The sequence below is a fragment of the Abrus precatorius genome, unplaced genomic scaffold, assembly GCF_003935025.1.
Source record: "Abrus precatorius isolate BTA unplaced genomic scaffold, Abrus_2018 Scaffold6, whole genome shotgun sequence".
NCBI classification, from domain to species: domain Eukaryota; kingdom Viridiplantae; phylum Streptophyta; class Magnoliopsida; order Fabales; family Fabaceae; genus Abrus; species Abrus precatorius.
The window spans coordinates 13,694,814-13,713,792 of record NW_020874406.1 but is presented as its reverse complement, the minus strand read 5'-3'; the positions used below and the strand labels follow the sequence as shown (position 1 = coordinate 13,713,792).

At 31.3% G+C, this 18,979-nt stretch overlaps 1 protein-coding gene across 1 annotated transcript; it reads right to left on the bottom strand.

Annotated features, from left to right (window-relative positions):
* Positions 1 to 14,971: 14,971 nt before the first annotated feature.
* Positions 14,972 to 18,350, bottom strand: LOC113869880 (putative glucuronosyltransferase PGSIP8). The gene is made up of 5 exons (XM_027506384.1): positions 18,079 to 18,350; positions 16,284 to 16,542; positions 15,991 to 16,192; positions 15,737 to 15,884; positions 14,972 to 15,512 (listed from the first exon to the last, which is right to left on the bottom strand). Exons 1-5 carry the CDS (start codon positions 18,348 to 18,350, stop codon positions 14,972 to 14,974), a joined length of 1,422 nt encoding a protein of 473 aa, XP_027362185.1.
* Positions 18,351 to 18,979: the final 629 nt, after the last annotated feature.

Sequence of the window (18,979 nt, the reverse complement as noted above, 5' to 3'; positions counted from 1 at the left end):
TTATATAATAAATGGTATATAGGTGTACCATGTGTTTATTTGTACACTAGACTAGACTATCTTTGAGTATTAAAGGTATGTTTCTCTTATTTTTACCAATGCAATAGTAAAGTGATTTTTTTTTTTTTTTGTGTATAACTTTGTTGTTCTTTCTTTTACAATGTTATATTTAATTAAACTAACTTGCACATGACTATGAAGTCACCAAGGCATTCATTTCAATCATAAAAATCTTACATTCATATTATTAGGTTCATAATTCCATCTTGAATAGTCTTTTTTTATTTTATTTTTTTCATTTCTAATATGTAATATTGATATGTTTGTATTTAAACCCTCTTTTACAGCTCATATATTTATGTTTGACCTTTATTTTATGTTAATTTTACACTGATTTATATGTTAGTTGTGCATTTTAGTATAAAGATATCACAAGTGAATTTTGTATGCATTTTGGGTTCAAATTGATGGAAGATCAGAGCTTCGCAACAGTCAACACACCCAAACACTTCTAACAAGCATGGGGTGTTTCGTGTAACACCCAAAAAAAAATTTGTCTCATTTCCTATATGTCAAAAATTTAGAATTTTGATTTGTCTTAATTATTTCTTCCTAATATTCATTTATGTCTTAATGTAGTTGAAACCATTGATATTTGAAATTCTGTTGAACTCACATCACATAAATTTTTTTTCCTTTTTTTGATTTTTTTTTTGCTTTGAATTCCATTAGTAAATATGTTTACACACATAGTTTAACATGCAACTAGATTTTATTCTTCCTTCTACAAAGAACTGCAGTCTTGGCATTCATTCATAGACTGCATGAAAGGAAAGTTGTGTCATTATTCTTAAGACTCCACATCCATCCTTCCACTTAAAAATTCTCAAAATTAGACTTCCAAATTATTAAACTACTCCACTAAATCATTTTTTTGCACACACGTAATTGCATAACATGGTAGAGAAATCTCCAATCTCCATTTTATCTCTGTATGGCACAAATTCATATGGTCTCCCATTTGAATTGCAAGTGTACTCCACCCATACACCATTCTCGATTTTTGTTGAGTATTAGCCCTACAAAATGTATATGCACATTATAAAGATGGGACATAATTCCCAAGGTAGATCTTTGCATCATAAGGTGCAGATCTCATAATAAATACAACAATCTCTTAATATTTATGATGTGTCTTCCTTCCATCTTGTTGACTGCTATATTAACCTTCCATTTTGGCTTTGAAGTGACTAAACCACTGCGTCATTCTTCCTCAATGGTGACACAACAACCTTACTAGTCAATCATACTACTTGAGTGGCATTAGAAGTTTAAAATGAGGCAGTTCATGGTCTCATCAATTCAATACTTGCTGCACCACACCCTCGGGAATTCCTACCACTAAAAGGAGAAAAACAAAGAGAAGGCCAAATTTAATGTTTTCTACATGCAATTAAAGAGTAAAATATATGCTAAGAAGCGGGAATGACTCTCAGTTTCTTACTTTAAAAACACCTTAACCTTAAAATCTTAACCTTTTCTTTCTCTTTCACTCTTCCTCATCCTTCCACGTTCTATTTTGTTTCCTGAAGGACTGAATCATGGCCTCTACCAAGCTGAACCGTGATCTTCATAACTCATTGTTTCCTTTCCCTACTGCGAGGTTCTATTATCAAAGTAAGGAGAGTCCACATTGTGTGAAACTTTGTTAAATTTTTACTGCATGTGATTTAATGAAGTTGTCCTCTTACTAAAGGAAGAAAAAGAGAGTGAATAGTAATATGTCAAGTGTAAAGATATAAACTGATGTTAACTAAAAATCGAATAGTCTCATGACTTTTGTTCTTACATGTGAAAATGGTACTATAAGATGTGCTTTTCATGATGTACCAAATACTAAGCGATCGAGTGGGAAAGTAAATGAAAACGTTGAATGATCTTAGTTGTACTGTAAGTAAGGATTTTTTCATTGAATATGATGAATGTTCTATGTGCATGTAAAGTTCTTCCACTCTGTTTTCGTTAGTGGTTATATGACTTATTTTGTGAAGTGTGTACATGTTGTGGATAAGGAAACAAAATAAATATAAGAATTGCCTTATGTTGTATTTGTTTCACGTGTTGTGTGGATTGATGCCTTTTTATTGTACATACTGGTGATTAATATGCTGGACAACTTGGATATTTGATTGTGATAAGTTGAGATTAAATTTTGGAAACAAGTAGGGAGGAAATAGTGAGGACAGTATCGACAATCATGAATAACTCTCCACTGTATAAAAGAAATAAAAATAGCTGCAAAGGATATAGCAGAATAGTTTAGTACAAAAAGGACATATTCAATGATAAGGCTAGTACAAGGAGGAACTAGAGCTCGGGAGTGAAATTTAGTTTTCCCTATATCTAACGTGTAATGCAGGTATTAGTGTAGAATAAATAACTGAGCAGAATATAACAGTATGTACTCGTGAAAATCGTAAGCAATAAATATCATGTAATAAAACACAGCTATAATATACAGCTGGAAATAATAGAAGTTAGGAAGATTTAATACAGATTATTAGAAACTAAATTAAGATTAGATTATAATAGGACGGGAACAATACATAGTCTAATTAGAAATAAGCCTTAGAAGCTAGGTGACAAAGGAAAAATGTTTTCATATAATATATATATATATATATGTACAACGAGACTTTTAAATTTTTAGGCATAAAATAATAAGAAAGATAAGGTAATTAATTTGAATCTCGAAAACATAAAAGTAGAACCAAGAAAAAAAAGGGAAAAAAAAAAGGGGAATAAAGAATAGGGACCCAACAAATATTCTAACTATAAGTGATTATACCTTATTCTCTATTTAGCCTAATATTATTTATAGTACAACAATAAAGTCAATGACAAATTTTTAAATCCTAAAGCTTTAGAAAACATAGATCCCTAATAAATAGTTCCCGACATAATCCAACTTTATATCAACAAATTAACAACCAGAAAATAAATAAATGATCAAACTACGTGAAGAACATAATTAGTAAGTATCCCCAAACAATTAGGAATCCTATGGTCCAAAATCTGTAAAGTTAAAGGAGTCATAAAATGAGAAATAATGAGAAAGGACTTGACTTTAAATAACTTCGTATGCAGACCCAGTGTGGTGTGATGGTTGTGTTAGAATCTATGATATGATCATGCATTCATGCTTATAAAGGAGGAGACAAACTTAAGGCTATAGTTGGCACAGTTGTGGGGCGTTTGTGTTAGGATCAATGATGAACCTTAGGGTGGTAAAAAGGGGATGATCCAATGATACAAAGTAGCTCACTAAGACCGAATCACGTTGTCAACAGACCCTTGCCAAACCTAACATAAACACCCGTTACCCGGATCGCAGTAGGCTCATTCCTGAATGATATCCTTGAGGCGCAGAATTAGTAAATATTACTAATTTCCAATGTGCTGAATGTGACAGTGGGGAATGAAGTCCTTCGATCACCTTAAGGCTAAAAATTAACGTTAACTGGATGGAAGAATATGGGATCCTCATGCATTGAATATAAAAAATATATATAGTTAAACGAAGAGGAGTTTCATAATTCATCTGCATCATGCATCATTTCATTCACATTATAAAGGATCCCTTTGTCTTTATTTAAAAGATAGTAATATTGTTCTAATGTATATAGATATACAGATATATGATGTGTAACGCCCTTTATATGCATATGATATATTTTGATCAGAAATTATAGACTTACCCTTTTTCTTTTCTTCCTTCTATTTGGTGTGTTTGCTTGTTTGGTGTATTTTGTGTGTTGTGTGCAGATGGGCTTTGACGTGATCAAGATGTCAGTACTTTCGACCACGGACGACCTATGGGTCTATGACGACGTCACTCAGCAAACCATCTACTAAGGGTTTGTTCAGATGACTCTTGGTTCGATTTCTGAGGTGAGTTGGGAACCCCTTTGTACCACGGACCTACCTGTTGATATTGTCTTTCCCCTACCATTATATGCTACTACTATACCTTTTTCTCTGTGACTCCTAGAACCGTGCTGACCCCCATGGACACTGATGTCCCTGCTCCAGCACTTATCCCAAATGCTACCCTTGATGCCCATGTGCCTCAGTCTTCTTCCCCTCCTCCTGTTGAACAACATTCAGGTAATCGAGCCATTTATTCGACTTTGTCTGCCCACTTCACCTCGCTAACTCTCTCTCGTCGACAAAGCTGGCCTTTTACACCGCAACCCCTCACCATTCTTGCCCTCTCCACTATCTCACATACCCCACCTACTCCTGGTTGGCTAGAAGATATGGATGAAGACCTATCCAACTTGCCTACCAATCTTGATTTGACTCTATCTATCTCGCCAGACTCTGACTCCTTCAACAAATACACTCCTCTGGATTGATGTTGTTTTATATGTATACATATGTGCCTTCTTTTTGCATGATTGGACTGTTTGGGAGAAATGGCATAGGAAGTGATAGTTATTTTGCCTTTTGAACGTTGTTTGATGATGTTTCCCTAGGGATGTCATGAGCGCTGACAACCCTTTTATTTCTTTAGTCTTCTATCAAGTTATGTATGTGACTATGTGTTAAGAAAGATTGTGTTTCAAATGTTGCACGACAACACATTTTGGTTTAAAAATTGCACTTAAATTCATTATGTAAAAATTACATTCTTGATTATGCACGTTGACTATTATATATTTATATACATATGCAAATATATACTATCATAATAAAATAGCGTGTTTGTACATATGCCTATTGTATTTGGAAATGGATAGGTTAGGTTGTCACATTTTGAGCCTCGCACGGTTGGGTCTATGGCCTTGCACAACCGTGCTTATCTGCAGAAGGCCTAATTATGAAGAGCTTTTAGGATTTCCGAACCCTATAAAAGAGAGACCTCAAGCATCCTATGAAATATCTTATTTTTTGCTCTTCGATACATCTTTCATCTCATCTCATTTACACATGATCCTTCACATACTTTTTGGCGGGACTTGAAGTTTTGAGCGACCATACTTGAAAACTGAAAACTTATCTCATTCTAGTTTATTTTTCTCTATGGCTTTATTTATGATTATTTAAGTTCTTTCTTTTAGCATGAATAACAATCCATAGCTAGGGCTTTTGAAGTTTGAATCTATATTTGATTTTTATTTGTGATTATTGTTTATCCTATTATGCATAACTGTATAATCTTAATTAATTATATCGTCAGACGATCATACCTCAAATAGTTAATGGATCTATAGAATAAAACAAGACAAAGAATTAGGTAGATCAAACTAATTTTTTTCTTCCAATCGTTATTAAATTAATAAGTTATTAGGTGTTTTATGCTTTATTTAATTAATGTCTTACATGACCATTAGAGATGTTAATTTAGAGAAAAGAATATTAATATTGCATGATCATTGGGTATTAATAGTAATTATATGAATGATTGGTAATCACAAAGAAATCAAATTTAGAATTAAACGAAAAATAAGATAAAGGATTAAATGGGAAACTTATATGTCCTAGATTTCTCTCCAATAAGTTTAAGACGTGTATTTTATTATTTGTTCTTAGTTTTATAATTGATTTTATAAATTCTTGTTTTAATCTCCTACCTTTGAGGTTCAAACAATTGAATTAGAAAATATTTTATAATTGAAAAACAATCCTTGTGCAACGATAATTTGAGAACTTAATTTAAAATCCTTTATAACTTCTCGACGGGTACACTTACCCACCGAACAAGTATGTAGTTGAGAATGTTACCAAGTAAGAGAAAGATGTTAGCTTCTTAATTTAATTGCTACTCAATGACACACCCCAAAAGCTTGCATGTGATGCCCTAAGTTAATTCAACCCAATCTGAACATCAACTTTGACTATACTAACGGATTTTGAGCTCACTCAAAGGAATTATATTAATGAGAAAATTCTTGAAAAGTTATGTCAAAACGACAACCACACTTGCATAGAAGAATATGCACATAAGACTGATGAAAATATTTTGAATTCTACAAAACCATTAGGAAGAAAAATATTCCCCCTAATAAAAATGAAACCATCCACCTTGGGTGGATCCTTTGTTCCTAATGTGTAATAGTTGTCATCAATGTTTGGTACAACAAATATAATTGGTTTAACTTTTAGTGAGATAGTTGTTGCATCATATATTTTAGGGAGATTTGTACAAATTTATTTTTCTAATTATTAATTCATCTTTTCCCATTAAATGCAAAAATGAGTCCCTAGTAAAGTCAGATATCAAATGTTGTGAGGGTACTAGGAAGAAACTCCAAACTTTGAGGTTGAAAGAGAGACTGCTTCAACATGTGCCCTATTCAGATTTTAAGTTCATAAATATATTTCTTTTATTTTTTAAAACTTATTGCTAATATAAATTTTTCCTTCGGGTTTTTGATTTGGTTGCTTCAATGTTGACACACAAAGAAAGATCGATCACTATTAGCCAAAACTCAATTTACTGGTTCTTGACAACCTTGTCAGCTGTATGTTTAAACATTTTATATCTATATTATGTCATCCCATTTCAAAAATAGCAAGTCTAATGACTTTATAAATATATTATTTTATCCCATTTCAAATATTTTATTGTAGCAATATATGCTCGCATGGTTTGCACCCCTAAATCAAATTAGAAGTCATTACCAGAAGTAATACATGGAAAAAATTGAAACACTTTCGAAGGTAAAATAGGTTTTAATAGTGGGTATAAAATTTAGCCTTCAAATTTACTATCTTATCATTTTCTCTATTTTTTTAATGTGTTAAAAATTAGATATATGTGCCGTTTAGTGACGATAACAAACACTAATTCTTGCTTGTGGTAGACTTGTTGTGTAAAGATATTATTTACCTAAACTCTTGCTCTGACTCTTCAAGGATGTATTTAAAGATAGAGAGTGTAGAGATTTTGGTAAAAATTTGTCAAACAAATTTTTCTCGTTTGTACTAATTTTTTTAAGAATTGTTAAATTTTTATAGAGACTATTCAAGTTATATTTTATGGTGTCCGTAAGTCAAAGGAGCTTTGTTAGATAGAGATTGGGGTCTTCATTAGACATTTCTCTAAATTGTGTAGAGTTCTAAACTATAGTAATCAAAGTTGGCTTCAACTCAAAATTGTTGGTCTCTAGACCAGGGTTTACAATGGTCCTAGTACCACTTTCAGTAGTGAGTGTCATAATCATGGATTGTCTTCCTGTTTGCCATCTTTTTCTTTCTACACTCTTTTCTTAGCCTTCATGCAGTCTTTTCAATTTTTGGGTCAAAAGAAAATTCTGCAAAAGACTTAGAATGAGTGAACATACACTAAAAAAATTTTATATATACATATATATATATATATATATATATAAATAAAACAAAATAACTAAAATAAAAAAGATGAAAATAAACAAAATTAAATTAAACTAAAGCAAAACAAGAATTTTTCAAATTAATTAAATATGATATTTTCTTAATATTAGAAAAAAATTCCTAGCAATAGTGCCAAAGTAATAAAGGATTTTAAAATAAGATTCTAAAATATTATTCCATAAGGATTGTTTTTAATTACCAAAAATTTCTTAATTTAATTATGTGAACTTAAAGGATATGAAAGTAAATAAAACAAGGATTTAAATATAAAACTAAATTAATAAGAAATTAAAATAACACAACCCTTAACAATAAACTTAATCGAGAAGAATTTAGGGCGTATGATTTCACATTTATACTTCTCTATGTTCATTTTTAGATTTAATTCCAAATTCGACAACCATTCATACTAAATCTATTAACACCCAATGATAATGCAACATTAATAGTCTTTTTTTCTAAACTATCACCTTCAATGATCATGCAAGGTAAAAGAAAGATAAAGCATAAAGAGCATATAAGTTATTAATTTAATAACGATTGAAAAAGAAGAATTAATATTAGTCTACTTAATCTTTTATCTCATTTTACCAGATAGATCCATTAATTATATGTGGAATGATCACTTATAATATAACTAATTATGGTTTATTCAAGAGTTGTCAATTTCAACATACAAATATAGTGCAATAGGATAAACATCAATCAAGAACGGAAACACAAAATTATCATAAATAATAAAAATTTCTTAGAGTTATACAAAGAATCCACCAAAGCCTTAGCTATATATTTATCTAGACATAATATAAATGAGAACCAAAATAATACTAAACAAATTTATAGTTATTCGAAAAGTAAAAGCAAATTAACTAGAAGAGTCTCAAATAGAGAAAAGATGAAGAAAACTCTTGATTCCAAGATGCGTTCCCAAAGCTCTTGTAGTCTTCAGCGACTGACTAACACCAAGATTAAAGATATAAAAAGACGTGAAGTATGAGAGATATCAAAAAAGATGTTTAAGTCGCTACCCCTAAGTTCTTTTTAATAAGGTTTGAAAACCCTAAAATTTCTTCATGGGTAGACTTCTCATAGGTAAACATGTTCATGTTGGCTGCAAGGATATGGGCGTGTTGGCTGCTGCGAAGCCCAATTTTTTATCTGATTTGAGCCTAAAATGCACTCAAAACCTAGTTGTGGCTTTCTCGCATTAAATTACACAATAATCATAGAGATTAGTATAAAAATCTGATAAGATAATGGTCACTCATAAGTATATAAACTATAAAAACATACCAAAATACACTCATTGCATGGACTCTTGCCATGACCCTTCAAGAATGTATTTAAGGATAGAGAGTGTGGAGATTTTGTTAAAAACTTGTCAATCAATTTTATTATTATTTTTTCTTGTTTATACTAATTTTTTTAAGAATTTTTAAATATTTATAGAGAGTATTCAAGTTATGCTATATTTATTTCTTGCAGGCTATCTATATGTAACAACTTTTTTGGTATAAGTTATTTTATGACTCTGACATGACACCAAATCAACTATATCAAAGTTTAGAGTTGTAATACCACATGGATTAAATGTGCAAAAAGATGGCTCATATGTTATAAATAAAATATTTTTGTACATTTTTTCTTTTAAATAAAAGATGACATAACTCTGTCTATTTGTTATTTCTAACATTTAAAAATGATTGTGAAACTTGTGTTGTAAGTTAGATGAAGAAAATAGGAAGAGATGAATATACCATGGAGGTAATCTAAGATGTTCTACTACTTAATTGAGTTTGACACAATCTTTATTGTTTCTTTTATTTTTTTACTATGATTTTTCTAATTTAGGTCGACAATGGCACAAGGCTAAGACTTGCTTTGGAGTTAGTATGAAATCAATGGAATAACTTACACGATAACGTTTTGTAGAACTCATTTGTAGCTACTTATTTGGTTCATTTGTTCAACTTTAACTTAGGCTAAACAATTACCAATTGTGGTGTTAATGTGTGTAGTTGTCAAAGCATTTTGAGATACTTTTTTTTTTTTAACAAAATGGATTGGCCAATACTCTTTTTTAACTTGTCAATAGCCTTCTTTTAACAACCTTTTTTGAACTTCAATATTTTGACTTGTCATTTGACTCTTATATACTAAAGTCATGTCTTATTATGAAGCTTACATTCTTAATTATATGTTTGGACTTATATTTCTGATTGACTTTGTCATTCTCAAATAGATATTCTTCTTAGGCTTAACCTTTTCTTTCTATTTTATTGGTAGCCTATTGATTCTTTAAGTGAATCTTATGTCTTAACTCTAAACATGTGAGAACTTGTTTTCTTATCATCAATGTTTGAGAATAATTAGCATATTGGTAACTATTTTTCAATTAAGTCATAAAGTAATTATGAGAAATAAAGAGAAAGAATAGTTCGATGAGATGCCATTTGAGTAATGGTACTATCCATGTGTCTTGTATGAATATAAATGATAATATTGTTGATCCTATAAAAAAAAGTTCTAAATTATTAAAAAAAAACTGTGAAAATATCTATTGAGATAAGATTAAAGCCCAAAGAATAAACATTGTCCATGAGGATATCTAACCTAGTGATTACATATTTTAAAACTTAGGTCCAAAGGGAATATCAAATAATGGAGTAGTTTGAAAAAATATGCATTAAAATCAAATTTTAATAAAATAATGATCCATATGAATGATATGCATATTTTCTACAACAAAAAAGGTTGAGTTCTTACAAAACTCTTGCTAAAATTTTTTGGCTCAATAAGAGCTAGATGTCTACAAGTTGTAGAAACATGATTGACAAATTTCACTTATGTAAATACTAAAACGAGACCAAAAGAAATATTAGCCTTATTGTCTTCAAATACATAAGAATTCATGATATGGCACAAAGGCCAAAATGTGCAAAGCTTAAGAGCTCAAGGTTGACACATGTGCATCATTCAATACTTGTATCATTTGAAGAAGTCATAGTTCAAGGTTGTATAACCAGTACTGCATCCAAAAAAAGTTTTGTACAATTACTAAATGAAAGTTCAAAGCAATGCAACTTTCGGGATACATAATAATAGTTGTCAGCAATGAGTTTTATGAATAAGAAACTTTGCGAATGTTAACAAATATTTTAATTCTTTATATACATCTAATAGCTACATAAGAAAAAGTTGTGTGTGTGTGTGTATGTTTATTTTTATTTTTTATAATTTCAAACACTTTTAAAATAAATAACTTTGGGAAGAAAAAAAAAAGATGTTGAGTACAAGAACTCGATCTATATTTTTACTGCACAATTTAGTTAAATGGTTTCTTTCTTACTGTGTTGAAACATTCTTTGCCTTGTTGGATTTAATATATTATTGATGAGATAGATTTATCTTTTATTATTATTATTTTTCACCTATTATTATAAAACCAATTAAATTTTCATATTCAAAAGTTTAAAATAAATAGACTAACTGAATATTTGTATTTTTAATAAAAGGAATGATTTTCTTACACTAGTGTAAGTCTAAAAACTCTTACACTTGATTTGAGTCTTTCATTTAACTTACATCTAAGGATCAGTGAAGTAATAAATTATAACCCATTAGATGTAGGTTAAATGAAAGGCTTAGATCAAATGTAAGAGTTTTTAGATTTATACTAATGTGAGAAGATCCTACCCCTTTTTAATAATAGCTAAATTTAATTATAATTTCAACAATGATATTATCTACTTGCTTGGTTAACCATGATTTACGATAGAATACGGGTTCGATATTATAAATCAATTAATGTAAAAAAATCAAATATCTTATTTTAGCTATTAATATAAAGTTTTCCCAAATCAAATATCTTATTTAACGATTCTCTTTGCTCGAGATTTCAATTTTCTTTTCTTTTCCTCCTTTTTCTTACTATAAACACTTATACAAAGCTCCTTTCAAAATTTTCTTAATATACATATTTTTTAGTGGAGATTTTCTCATTTCTTCTTCCTAATTTTTGTTTGATACCTATTAGATTTCCACTTCAGCTTGAAACTTGCACTGCTTATCACCTTTTCTAGTCTTCAGCTGCTACACCACAGCCTCTCTGCCGTTGGGAAGAGTTCCTTTGTACACATAACCAAACCCAACCTATACGGCTATTCATGGCTCATTTCAATCGAAAAAAACAAACCAAACTCCAATGAACTAAAAAATATCTTGGCTTAACTGAATCGAACTGGTTATGCTTTAACACCAAACTAGTTCTTTTATTTAGTGCAGCCATTTTAAAATTTCAAATTGAACCTATTTCTTTTAAATATTCAAACTAGTTTTATTTGGAACCAAATCAGTTTTAAATGCAGGAACTAAACCGATTCTGAACTAGTTTCAAAACTTGGTTTTCAATCACTTCAAAAATTGATTCTTTAAGGGTTCAAACTAGTTCTTTAATCTAGTATTGACACAAATTTAAAACTAACTCAATAACTAATTCTTTGGTTCTAAATTGATTTAAAATCAGTCTCCAAACTAGTTATGTGGTTAAAATTGGTTTCAAAATTGGTTTTAAACCAATTACTTGAGAAAAAGCAAGCAACCAAACTAAAACTAGTTTCCAAATACTAAACTGATTAAACATGCTTTAACACAACAATACAATGCATATATTAAGATATATTTTCATAAGTAATTAAAACATGTTATCTTCGTTGTTGTAATATGATAAAACAACATCTTGTAACAAACCAACAATATTTAATTGCAAGAAGCAACAACCTTTTGTTGCTTCTTAATTTAGTATAACAGCTAATCAATCAAATACAACTTATCACAATTCAAACAATTCACAATAAAATTAAAATTAAAAACTATAAAAGTCTTACATTTGTAGAGGATGACTATTATTCATCATGAAATCTAGCCAAATCTATGACAATGTATCAAAATTTGCACATGAGCTTGGCATGATTTAACAAGGTAACACTCAAAATAAAATCACAAACAAGGTATAGTCAAGTAAGCGTTATGCCAGGTATCCAATACATTTACAGCATCAACCAAATAAAACTAAGAACTGTCATTAGAACCAGCCTTTTTCTCCCTTTGTTTCTCTCTCTTTTCCTTATTTCATAATAAATTCTTGCTCATTGATCTAAGTAAACAACAATTACCATGTAATAACATATAGATTATAATAAACACAAAAACAAAATAAGAGGTCCGAGGGAAAAGATACTTATTCTACATGACTCATTAGGGTTTCAGAGAAGGAACTTCTTAAGGCAATGGTGGATAACCCGTTAGTGATCTTCTCCCCCGCCGCACGAGTTAGGGTTGCAATTCCACCACTTCAACTCAGGATCTTGGTCAGAGGAACCAGTGATCATCGCGACAAATCTCGAGACTCCTTGCTATTAGCAATTCATCCCACATGCTTCTCCTTGTCTTCCTCCTTCTTTGTAAATCAACGTCTTAAACCCTAACGGCTGATGGCCTTAAAGGAAGAAGAGTGGTCGTTGAACAAGCTAAAGAGCGACAAAGTTTTTGAGTAGAAGAAAAGCGTGATCAACTTGAAGAGCATCACACAGAATAGTAACAAAACAAGAGTTTCGTTGTTCAAGCTGCACATTTTCTCTATACTATGCACTCTAATGATATTGCAACATAACATCGCTCAAGTCAATACGATTGCATCGCAATACTTTACATATATTAAAATTTTTAAATTTTTAACATATAATAGAACTACTTAACAAATATTATAAATAATATAATTTTAAATAAACTATATTTAATAATATATAATTTTTATAATTGGTCACATATTTTTTTATTAGAATAGTTTTTTTTATACTAATAAAAAAAAAATTGGGGGACATAGCATCCACCAAATTTCATTCGCAGCGGCCATAACATGGGTTTGAAAAGTTAGTCTTAAATGCAGCCGGAAATTGTGTAGTGATTCTCCTCAATTACTTGCAGTTGCAAGATAATTATTTGAACAATAATTAAACAGTAAAACGGTACTTGAATTCATTCTATTCACGTGACAGCAGTATCGTTCTTCCTTTACATACGTATAAATTGATATCTTTTAACATGTTTTTTATAATACACTTTTATTATTAATAAAAATTTATTATAAAATATAAATATTACGTTAGTTTTATTTTTAAATTAATTTTTTTAACATTATGTAAGTCTTATTTTTTCTTAAATTAATATATTTTAAAAAAAATTAGCTTTTAATAAATTTTATTTAGTAATAAAAAATATATTTAAAAAAACGTTAAAAAATAAGTGATCGGTACATTAACATATGTTTGGTTGTTAGATAAATAGTGCTGGCTTACGCCGCGACACTTGTTCCATCATTATTTGTATGCTGTGATATGTGAATATAATAGTAAGTTAATTTGCTCCATGGGAAAATATATACTTTTAAGTATATATAATGTCATACGAGAAAACACACCCTATGGATTCCAATGAAAAAGGGAGAAGGAATTTTTTTTTTTTATCTGAATACATCTGAGAATCGGGCTGAGCATACACTTTTGTTTTTTGTTATTTTTTGGGCTTTGTTGTAAACTTTTAAGTGTGCGGGGCCTTCGGGCAGCGAAGCTGGGGAGCGAACGCTTAGCGTTGAATTCAATCCTCTCATGATACATATTAGGTAAACCCACTAAATTGTATGGGTATTTTAAATTTAAACATATTAAATAATCGTGAATATTTTTCTTGATAATAATAATTTTATTATATTAAATAAGAATAAATTAAATAGATAAGACTCTTAAAATGGAAGAAAACCTTATGGAAACAAATTGATAAAATTAAGACAAAATTTTGTCAATATGGTATGTTAAAATTGGAATATCAAATTAAGATTACAACAAGTTTAAAATTTATTTTTTCTAAAAAAACATCTTTAATTTGGTGCACTGTATCAAGATATCAATTTAAATTATAAATATTTAGAAGGAACAAAAAATAAATAACGAGGATGAGTTTAACTCCTAAAATGTCCTCACTCAAGAATATACAAAAAAATTTTAATGTATAAATCATTTTACAAAAACATTATACAACTTGTATATATAATTTTAAGAAGCTACTGTGAAATTGCAAAATAATATTGTCGACTTGTCATCTTGATATGCCTACGGTGTTGCGATCAGTTTCTTGCATTTCATTCAATCCGGGGTAAGCGATGCCGAACTCTATCCCGTGATCTCAGTGTTTGATAATTTGACAAAAATAAATAAAATACCCTATCCAATTATACAAACGATACATATATATTAACTACTAGTAGAAAACAATCCTATATCCTCGAGGGAGCGAAGTGGCAGCATCATCATCTGGGTTTCATCTGTGACGCCTTGATGATGCCAAATCCGTATCACTTCTTCCAACACAAACAAGTGAGAACAACCCACTCTTAGTTCTGAGCATTGAAACGAGGGGTATTAATATATATTATGCTCCCTTCATCAATTTTTGCTGAGCTTGCCAAGAAGGTCCCTTCTTTGTCCCACCTTTGTTGTATTATGCTCAATTGGAGAACTCAATATAACTTGGTAAACCATGAATTTGGCGAACATTCTCCCAATCTTGGCAGAAAAGCCTCCCTTTCTAGAGATAACTGAAGTCCTGCCACTATCCTCACAATAGATAGCCACAAAAATGGTGCAAAACCAAAGGCGTAACCAAAGACGGACAAGGCTCTTACTACCCCATCTGGATACCAAGGAAATGCCATCACCATCAGGGTTCCTACAATTCCAAGCCACGGTACCAAAACGGGTAAAATTGGTAGCAGAAAGACATTAATTGAAATTGAGCAAAGTGCAAAAGCACCAAGCAAATATAGGATCCAGCCCAGCACAGGGTGAACCGTGTGAGGGATGATAAAGAAGGGTGTTGCGTAAGCAGCAAGAATGCAACACAAAGCAACTAATTTCAGGCTATTGTGCGCTAGGTTGATACTCTTATCAGAGCGCCTATAACAAAGCTTCGAGAGGCTTGGCCTTGCCAAACGCGTCATTGCTATTATTCCCAGATATATTGCAGACTGGATAAGTATCACAGCCATTTCAGCACCATACCTGCACCAATGATATTATTTAATAGGTCAAATTTCACAGTAGACCCGCTTCATGATCTTGTGTCAGAAACTCAACACAATTAGAGGACACCAAAGCTGATTGAAATAATTCTTGTCACACTTGGGGGACACTTTTAGATATCACTTTTATTTTTGAGATGTATTTTTCAAATACATGTATACAAAAAAGATAAAAACTAAGAGATATATCTCCTTGGGGCTTACCCCAAAGTTTGACGACGTTGTTCATGCCAATGGAGACCTAATGGAAGAACGGGCCACGACCACCAATACCATGGCTTCAACCATGGTGCCCCCGGGAATGTGATCACACTGTTTGGTCCACAGGGTATGTTCCACCGAAGTTTAAGATCTGAAACCAAGAAAAATAGCACAAATTAAGATTTCACTGAGAAGTTCAAAAGTGCATCTGAAAATACATAATCAAAGAACGTTCCTATTGTAATTAATTTACTTACAATAGTAAGAAGCATCCATTTGATAACCTAAAGGAAGCCTATATGCTCCTTCAAGCTTGGTGCCATTTGGAGGGGAATGAAACATGGGCTTGTCAAGCAACTCGGGGAAGTAGCTAGCTATAAAACCCTGGTCTGCACCATCTGGATTTTCTCTTCCATTCTGTAATTCATGAACCATGTCTTTAAACACCACCATTGATGGCTGCAAATATCAAGTAATAATTAATTACGCACATGAGAGAGTCAAATTTAATCTAAAAACGAAACTATATATGTTGTTACCGGAATTTTACCTGCAAGACGAAGAGGCCAGTATGGAAGATGCAAGGATTGATAAAGACAGCACAGAATTGTCCACATTGAAACAACTCGTCCGTGTTTTGGAGGAAGAGATTATCAGCATCCAACATGACTACCCTTTCGTAGTCCACTAAGCTCCATGCATACAATTTGTTCAACGATAACTTAAATCTCTTGTCAAAATTATCTTGATGCTTGTACGGATTGTCCATGTTTTCGACCCTTACCACTTTCGCCCCATCTTCCTCTTCACTGATACATCCCACATAATCATTAGTGATTATTAATTGCATATGTTGCAAGTGAACCAACCAAACAAAAATAAAGGTTGTAGCTCATGAAAGTGTGTTCTCGTAATTAAACTGGGGCGGAACTAGAGTATTTTCTAGGTCAAAGTTACGTCTACGTAGGTAAGTTTTGAAATTAAAAAAAGAAAAAACTATGGTACTTTTGGAATGTCATAAAAGTAACACGTAATTCCGCAGTTGATTTCGTAATAATTGCTTTGACTAGTTTGTGAAAACAACTTCGCAAGTGGAAGACTGGAAGAACAGTGATCAGGCCCCGATTCCACAAAGGATGCCAAAATTCAGAGACGACAACGTATGCTGCTATACATTTGGCAAATGGCTGATGGGCATATTTATTTATTCATTTGACCAGTAAGAAATTAAGAATAAACAATTTGAAATCGTATTTTAACATTTTATTGCTAATATTCTTGTTAAATGTAAAAAATATTATATACCTTTTATATATTAAATGCTGTTATTTTTTTAATACCTTTTTTTAATAAACCATTAAGAAAATGAATAAGAGAATATTGTGACTTAAGCATATAGCATTATTAAAAAATAAAGTTTCACAATGCAAATCTTCTGGATCACTTCACTAATTTTTAATTATTAAATAAAAATATTACACGCCTTTTATTTTTGCAAGGTCAAGAAGATACATAAAATGTATCTAATATTATTAAATTTTCTCTTCTATTAAATATTTTTAAAAGATGCTAACAAGTGCCTGTTATTAAAAAATCAAAACTATGAAATTCCTTTATACCTCTTAGCATGCTTTTAGAAAATTATTATAAAAGCCTTAGAAAGAGATATGACAAATTCGAAAATTTAACAAAGCAAAATGTGACAAACTAGTTCTAAAATTATGAACCGTCCGAAACCCCACCAGCCTTCATGGTCCCTGTCGTAACGAAACTTAAGTTGAGTGTTAGGTCGTGTAATAGTAGGCAATTCAGGTGGCACATAAAATAATACTACCTAGTAACTGTTTGGTGGCACCAAAAGGAAAAAACGGATAGAAGCGATACACACATTTCTCAATTCGTTGAAAGTTGAAACCGTCGCCTACAACTGTTGTACTTAACGTGCAAACGTAAATTAATTAAAGCTAATAAATTAAGAATTATTCACACTAGTGCTAATTAAGTAAGAAATAACTGGATTTCGACCAGGCCAGGCTTTCCAGAGAACGGGTTTCAATTCAACCTTCCTCTGAGAAATGGACATTTATAATAATAATTATTATTATATTCCTTTATTCTAAGGCATATTCCAAAAAAATCCCCAAATGTGTGACCAGACAACGGAGCACTCTAGCCACGACGGAAATATAGGAGTAACTAACGAATAATGTAATATAACCGAAGCAACATAATAGTAATCTACGCCGTAAACCAAGGAGAAAATTGGAAATACATATACATATATATATATATATATAAAGAATTAAAAAAAGGACAAAGAAAGTGAGGGAAGAAAAAGGACTCACAGAGCACGAATCCATCGGAGAGGGACATCGACGGAAGCAATGACGACGAGATCGGCTTCGACGTTAAGTTTGGAAAGGGATTTAAGGAGGACGCGTACAGCGATGTAGAACTCGTAGTCTCTTGGCGTCCCAACATACATCATCGTCGCGTACGCGTTCTTGTACCTCGGTTTAGACGACGATGTCGTTTTGATGGAGGTTGCTGTGGAGAAATGCCATAGGCCCAGTAGCAAGAGCAGGAAGCGTCTCAGAAAAGCTGCATTGCGACCCATTTTCCGAAAAGGAAAGAATTTGGAGTCTTTACTTACTCAAAAGTTGTAGCTATGGTTGAGTTGAGTATGAAGCCAATACTTTATAAGAGAGAGAGAGGACTTATTCCTCAAACATCGGGAGAACAAGCAGAGGGAAAAGTAACAGCTTTTAAATGGTAGCTAGGCAGGAGGTACACGGTACCTTGGAACGAATCAACTCACGACTTCAGCTTTAACACCCTGGCTAAAACAACAATATATTAAAATTTTGGTATCAACGTGTAATATTATAGTTTTCCTTGTGATCCTTGAAAAAAAATTTCAGACACTGTTAAATAATAAAAAAAAAAGCTGTTAAATCACTCTTTGTCGTCCATGACTGTGAGGATTGTACTGATTTGGTGTATGTTTGAGAAAATTTTATTCTAAGAAATTAAAAACAAAAGTTGATCGAAACACCTAGTTAGTAGTTATTTGTTAAAGTCACACATGTTTTAGGGATGTTTTTTTTTTTTCTATAACCTTGTTAATTTTTTAATTTAGTTTCTAGTAAAACTGCTTTTGGATTTGTTGTGAACTCACACTTTACCATCTACATTCTATTAATGGTATTGAAAAAATAACATTGAGATAGAAAGTAGTACGGCAAG